This window comes from Centruroides sculpturatus, unplaced genomic scaffold (assembly GCF_000671375.1).
Source record: "Centruroides sculpturatus isolate CEXI.00-Female unplaced genomic scaffold, Cexi_2.0 scaffold1139, whole genome shotgun sequence".
NCBI lineage: Eukaryota > Metazoa > Arthropoda > Arachnida > Scorpiones > Buthidae > Centruroides > Centruroides sculpturatus.
Window position 1 is genome coordinate 5,625 of NW_019385735.1, and position 7,602 is coordinate 13,226.

At 29.8% G+C, this 7,602-nt stretch overlaps 2 protein-coding genes across 2 annotated transcripts; one reads left to right on the forward strand and one right to left on the reverse strand.

Annotated features, from left to right (window-relative positions):
- Positions 1-3,439: 3,439 nt before the first annotated feature.
- On the forward strand, positions 3,440-5,253 carry LOC111641649. Its single transcript, XM_023387851.1, has 2 exons — positions 3,440-3,785; positions 3,989-5,253. The coding sequence occupies exons 1-2, from the start codon at positions 3,455-3,457 to the stop codon at positions 5,203-5,205; spliced, it is 1,548 nt and encodes a 515-aa protein (XP_023243619.1). The 5' UTR covers positions 3,440-3,454; the 3' UTR covers positions 5,206-5,253.
- Positions 5,254-5,260: 7 nt separating this feature from the next.
- LOC111641650 lies at positions 5,261-7,365 on the reverse strand. Its single transcript, XM_023387852.1, has 3 exons — positions 6,989-7,365; positions 6,445-6,663; positions 5,261-6,370 (listed from the first exon to the last, which is right to left on the reverse strand). The coding sequence occupies exons 1-3, from the start codon at positions 7,351-7,353 to the stop codon at positions 5,452-5,454; spliced, it is 1,503 nt and encodes a 500-aa protein (XP_023243620.1). The 5' UTR covers positions 7,354-7,365; the 3' UTR covers positions 5,261-5,451.
- Between the last annotated feature and the right edge of the window lie 237 nt (positions 7,366-7,602).

Here is a 7,602-nt window from a genome sequence, read left to right on the forward strand (position 1 = left end):
GGACCTAATAGCCTATGATTACCAAATATACAATTTTAAATTTAAACGATAAAAAACAAACTTTTTAACATATATAATTAAAATAATCAAATAATTTTTTCGTCGGTTGTTACAGAAAAATAAAGGAACTTGTCTAAAATAACACGAAATAAAATATTTGGCTTCATACAGACTTTTAACTGGTTTTTTTTATCGAAGCGCAGTTAATATTGTCTTATTTTATATAAGGTTACCAGATTTCTTGTTAACTGGGATTCAATTACTTTCGCAAGATACTCAATTTCTTAAATAAAAATTACTTAATTTTTCGGAACCTCAGGCTTATCCAAATAAGCCTACCTCATTTAGGTAGTGTTCGAGAAAGTACAAGAATATTGTTATAAAACACTTTCGTGACAATTAATATTAAAATTGTTTAATACAATTTAAAATCTTGTTATTGTTTGAAGTCACCGGAATAGATTTTTAAAATAAAATTTCTATAGATTTGATTGAATACAACGCATCGTCCATTTAAGATTCCTTGAATTGAAGTATACTACTTCCCTCTTTACTTCCGTCCTTCCATACTTTACCTCGAATATTATAGTTAAATTGCCTTTAATTAATTTTATAAAAAAATTTGATTAGAGATGTCAGAAGAGTTATTTAAATTGTACATAAGTTATTACTATTGTTTTCTATCGTATAAAGTTATTGCTCTTAAAATCACTTATAGCGTAACAAGATAATTTAGTCATACACAACAGAAGTAAATATTTAAACTGTAGACATGAAGTTCTTGTCTTCGTGTATTGTAGATTTCAGCTGCATTATTGTAGTTTTTCAGTTGCAATTTGAAGAAAATAGACTATAAATTTTCACTGTCAACAGTCTGTCTGTCTTTTCTTAATCTAAAGTTTGGAATAAGACAGATGAAAGCCGAAACCAGAAATATGAATCGTAGAAGCAGTCCGTTATTCACGTTATTTTAATTCAAATATGTTCTCTGAAAGGAGTTAGATAGATGACCATCACGACTGTGTTGCTAACCGGAAAAGTATGATGTACAGGGACAGGGCAAAACTGCTAATTTGAGGTAGAAAGCGTATATTTTAAAATAAATAAATTTAAACAATATTATTAAAAATTTAGAGTTGGTAAATATTAGAAATATTTTCTAGTCTGTTCATTTATTAAAGAAAAGAGTGTGGTTATATTTATTTTCCTACAATAAATGTTAGTTTTTGTAATTCATTCGTTCTTTCTTTGCTTTTTTCAAGTACCCGAAAAACAATTGATGGTTACAGAATAGAGTTACTACCGTGTTTCCCCGAAAGTAAGACATCCGCAGAAAACAAGACCTAGCACAGATTTTGCTAAATTGCGAAATATAAGATCTTCCCCTGAAAGTAAGACCTAGCGAAGTTTTTTTTAGTGGTAACAGTCATCGACAGATGGTTGAAAGTGGCCGTTGGCTTTTTGAAAGTACAGCCACTGATTGGTCAGCAGACAATTACGCCACACGGCATGATTTGCATAAAACTATGGCTTAGGAATCACAGATTTGCATAACGTTATGGCTGGTGATGGCTAATTGGTCGGCCGAGAATCACGCCACATGACATTTGCATAGTGCTACGGTTCAGTAAGCACTAATTGGNGGTTACCAGATTTCTTGTTGACTGGGATTCAATTACTTTCGCAAGATACTCAATTTCTTAAATAAAAATTACTCATTTTTTCGGAACCTCAGGCTTGTCCAAATAAGCCTACCTCATTTAAGTAGTGTTCGAGAAAGTACAAGAATATTGTTATAAACACAGTTTCGTGACAATTAATATTAAAATAGCTTAATACAATTTAAAATCTTGTTATTGTTTGAAGTCACCGGAATAGATTTTTAAAATAAAATTTCTATAGATTTGATTGAATACAACGCATCGTCCATTTAAGATTCCTTGAATTGAAGTATACTACTTCCCTCTTTACTTCCGTCCTTCCATACTTTACCTCGAATATTATAGTTAAATTGCCTTTAATTAATTTTATAAAAAAATTTGATTAGAGATGTCAGAAGAGTTATTTAAATTGTACATAAGTTATTACTATTGTTTTCTATCGTATAAAGTTATTGCTCTTAAAATCACTTATAGCGTAACAAGATAATTTAGTCATACACAACAGAAGTAAATATTTAAACTGTAGACATGAAGTTTTGTCTTCGTGTATTGTAGATTTCAGCTGCATTATTGTAGTTTTTCAGTTGCAATTTGAAGAAAATAGACTATAAATTTTCACTGTCAACAGTCTGTCTGTCTTTTCTTAATCTAAAGTTTGGAATAAGACAGATGAAAGCCGAAACCAGAAATATGAATCGTAGAAGCAGTCCGTTATTCACGTTATTTTAATTCAAATATGTTCTCTGAAAGGAGTTAGATAGATGACCATCACGACTGTGTTGCTAACCGGAAAAGTATGATGTACAGGGACAGGGCAAAACTGCTAATTTGAGGTAGAAAGCGTATATTTTAAAATAAATAAATTTAAACAATATTATTAAAAATTTAGAGTTGGTAAATATTAGAAATATTTTCTAGTCTGTTCATTTATTAAAGAAAAGAGTGTGGTTATATTTATTTTCCTACAATAAATGTTAGTTTTTGTAATTCATTCGTTCTTTCTTTGCTTTTTTCAAGTACCCGAAAAACAATTGATGGTTACAGAATAGAGTTACTACCGTGTTTCCCCGAAAGTAAGACATCCGCAGAAAACAAGACCTAGCACAGATTTTGCTAAATTGCGAAATATAAGATCTTCCCCTGAAAGTAAGACCTAGCGAAGTTTTTTTTAGTGGTAACAGTCATCGACAGATGGTTGAAAGTGGCCGTTGGCTTTTTGAAAGTACAGCCACTGATTGGTCAGCAGACAATTACGCCACACGGCATGATTTGCATAAAACTATGGCTTAGGAATCACAGATTTGCATAACGTTATGGCTGGTGATGGCTAATTGGTCGGCCGAGAATCACGCCACATGACATTTGCATAGTGCTACGGTTCAGTAAGCACTAATCGAGTCCGATGTTGACGCTATAAAAAGGCGACAGTTCGACACACCGGACATACGTCACTCTCGTCTAAGTTCGACTTGGGAATTTTTTGTTCAATAATAAATGTGAATTCTTCCTGGAAAAAATAAGACATTCCCTGAGAATGAGACCTAGCGCATTTTTCAGAGCAAAAATTAATGTATGACACTGTCTTATTTTCGGGGAAACACGGTAGCTAATATTATATCTCAAACATGAAATACCTTAACCACCACTCCTATTGCTGAATTTATATAAGTACTCAATATATAATGTCCGTTCTTTACAGCCTGCAATAAATGAGGAAATGTTCTCGGTACATCTTCTAAACCAGGAAATGATAGAAATGACATCAAACATCCGCTATTCGCGTTTTTCACCGGATGCTCGCCCTCTGGTGTTTAAAAACAGAACTACTCTATCTGGGTCGTTCGAATGTTCTTCGTATATTGTCAGCAGTAAAGATGAATAGTAAAAGTAAAGCTTTCTGTTGTGTTCCAAATTGTAATTCCAAAGCCATACGCGATCCCGATATAAGTTTTCATGTATTCCCACATGAAAAACAGATGATTTTTCGTAAATCAGAATTCGGAGAATCTCAGAAATGTAACCGACGGAAAGAGTGGATTCGACTGCTAAGAATTGGAAAAAAAGTTACGAAGTATATGGTAGTATGTTCGAAACATTTTACTCCTGAAGATTATATTTTGTCATGTAAGTATGCTATCGTGTTTTTATAAATATGTTTAGATTATTGTAATTCGATAGTATTAAAAAATCAAACTGAAAAAGATTGCATAGAGTCTAAATATAAAGTAATTTAGTATTTGTATTCATTTTTAACCTATACTATAGGATTATCTTCAATAAAATGTAATTCTATTCAAATTGTGAAATAATTCTTATTTATACTTTAGCATATGCATGTAAAAGAAGACATTTAAAGAAAACTGCCGTACCAAGTTTACTTTTACCAGAGAGCAGTATTTGTACAAAAACATGTTCTAAAAGAATTAAAAGAAATAAGTTTTCAGAAAAAACGTATCAGACAGAAGAAACTTCCCATGCAATTGAGTCAGAAATCAGTGATAGAGAACAAATAGAAGAAACTTCCCATGCAATTGAGTCTGAAATTAATGATAGAGAAGCTGCTGAAACACTTTTAATGTTATGCAATTCTAATTATGATAAAAATTTAAAATGTCACAGATCAGTTGGCATACAAATATCCACTGCAGAATTTTTGGTAAATATACGTAATTTCATTAAGACAGAATCCCAACTAAATTCCATTACTGGTATACCAACTTTTGAACTATTTAATGCTATTGTTAAACTTTTTAGTGATGTATGTAAAACAAAACAAATCAGTAATACTAATTTTTCTTTTGAAGATAAACTTTTTATGGTCCTAATCAAAATGAAATTAAATATTTCTTTTTCTGTTATATCTATATTTTTTCATTGTTCTGTACCAACTGCAAGTAGAATATTTTACCCAAGTGTGAAAATTCTTGCTTCCGTACTTAAGTGTGCAATTGTTTGGCCATCAAAAACAAATATTTTAGAAAATATGCCTAAATGTTTCGACAAGTTTCGTAATGTAAGAGTAATTTTGGACTGCTCAGAAATTACAGTGCAGAGACCAAAGTGTTTAAAGTGTCGAATACGTTGCTACTCACACTATAAAGGTGACACAACTATAAAATTTTTAATAGGTGTTTCACCAGGTGGAATTGCAACATTTTTAAGTAGTGCATATGGAGGCAGAACTTCTGATAAGGCAATCTTTGAACAGAGTGATATCTTAAATTTATTAACACCTTATAGTGACTCAGTGATGGTTGATAAAGGCTTTTTAATTGATAAACTTTGTTTAGAAAAAGGAATAGAAGTAATTCAACCACCATTTTTGAAAAAAAATAAACAACTAAATAAATGTGAAGCACTGAGAACAAAGGATATTGCATGTGCCAGAGTGCACGTTGAAAGATTTATTCAGCGAATTAAACAGTTTAAGATATTTTCAGCAAGACTTCCCTGGAAAATGACTTCTGTTATTGATGAACTTTTAATTATTGCAACAGCTGTAGGGAATCTTTCTTCTCCTATACTGTCAGATGACAAATTTTAATTCAAAATTACCATATTGTAAATAAAAATTATTTTAATAATTGTGTAATTGTTTATATTTTTAATACATTATCACACACAAGATTTTTACAGTTGTCATTTAATAAGATATTCATACACAAGATTTTTTTACAATTTTCATTTAATAAGATATTTACAAGATAATCTTTCAATTAGAACATCCATGTTAAACAAGCATTATGTATTAGAAAAGAAAAAACTTTTTAAATGTTTATATACTTTTAATCTACTCATTACTTTCATTAACTAAAAATGGAAGCATTTTATTAAAATATACTTCTTTTAATATTGAAATAAATTTATTTAAAAATTCATCATCTTTTTTTACTTCAAAAGAAATAAATGAATTATCAAATGATGAATATATAACAAAATCACACACTGGCAAATTAGTTATTAGTAACCCTAGCTGAACCTGACCATAATATTTATGTCTCTTTCTTAATTCAACATTTTCACCATTAATTGTAATAAATTTCAATGCATTCTTTTGAATTAAGGCTTGAATAGGTTCATTCCTTCCCTTTACTGGGCACTTTATTTCTAAAAGAGAAGTTGGAATATTTTGTTTTATTATTATTCCATCAGGAGTATATCCTAACCATGGCAAAGCTGGTGAAATAATCAGGCCAAATTCTACAATTCTCTTGCCAGAATGTGAAGAATACAATTCTCTTGCATCATTTTCATGCAAGAGGCCATATGCTGTATTTTCATTCCCCCCAAAAATATTGCGCTTTGCAAATTTTTCATTCCAATTCGGATTACAATTGAAATGGTATGTATAAAAATTATAGCATATACTGCCTGTAATTCTTTTGTTCCTCTCGTTCTTCCATAATATTTTATTTACTTTACTTTTCACACAAATTCTCTTACATTCTTCATTGGTGACCATAACTTTATTTTTATAATAACAAATCAAACTTTTTGGCAAATCTTCTAAACCAATATCTTTAAAAGTTAATATTAATTCTTTTTTTATAACACTTGTATAATACAATTTATTATAATTAAAAATTCCAATTGAACTAAAATTTTGAATGTGGGAGAAAATAGCATTGACATTGACATCATTATTCTGATTAACTCTGTTGATATCTCTCTTTATTTCTGATAATGATGCAAGGCTTTTCCGTCCTTTCCTATAATAATAATAATAATAAACTTAATATATTATACCAATCATTTCATATAATTTAAAACAGATAAAACTTACATATGTTTTGTTAGTGAAGAATTTGGTGTAACTTCTGTTAAAATGTTTAAGCATTTTTCGGGATCAATATTTAAAGCTAGTCTGCTAATATTAGATCCAGTATGGCAAAATTTCTTTATTGGTATTATTTCGTAATTAGAATGGACATTTTCTTTTAATCTGTTCCAAGAACATTCCAAGTCTGTCTTAGATAATTTCTCAAGTCCTTCTATGTTATTTCTAAAGATAATGATAATTCATTATTAATTAAGCAACTACCCAAACTTTTTTCATATATTAATTTCTATAATTAAATAAATTCATCATAATTTTAGTTATTTATTTATTGTTACAAAAATGAGGTAAAACAATAAAAAAGCAAGTGGAAAGAATGTAGTATAATAACTAAAACGTAAAGAATTACTAGATTAAGATATATTGAATCTAGAAGTAAATATAAACATTATTAAATCTTAAAAAAACCTAATTAATTAACCTTCAATACTAATTAGCTACTTATATTACACTAAAATACGTATCGTGTTGTAGAAAAAAACAAACTTACCTGTTAAGATAGAGTAATACTGCCAAGCAATGTTTGCATTTTCCCGATTGTCCAGCTTTACAGGAACAAGTTACGCTGTCAATTTTATATGATATGTCGATAAACTTTAAAATTCCAGTAATTTTGTGTGGGATAGAAGTCAATGCTGATGTTTGCAGACAAAGAGCACAAAAATGTACAGCACGATCTTGCTCGTTTTTCTCGACAATACCACATAAAATGACGTGTCCTGCTAGTAATACTTGTTCTCCTTCTATAAAATTTCTCGATGAACTGCTACAAGTAGCATATTTCATTACATCAGATAGTAATATATAATTCATTTTACACTGACGACTAACAAACGACCCAGATAGAGTAGCCATTTTGTAAAAATACAGCGCCATCTATAGTTCGTGAAAAACGCGAATAGCTATACACCAGAGTAGATACAGCAAGAATCCACATGATTACCAGCAGTTTGCGACTCTCTCCAGCAGGTTGAAAAATATTATTTCCTAAATAAATAATATATTTTATAATTATTGACATACTCGTGTTTAATATTGTTTAAGTGTTCTCTATTGTACAGTTTTATTAATAATAAAAATTGATACCTCTTAAAAATCTTAAAT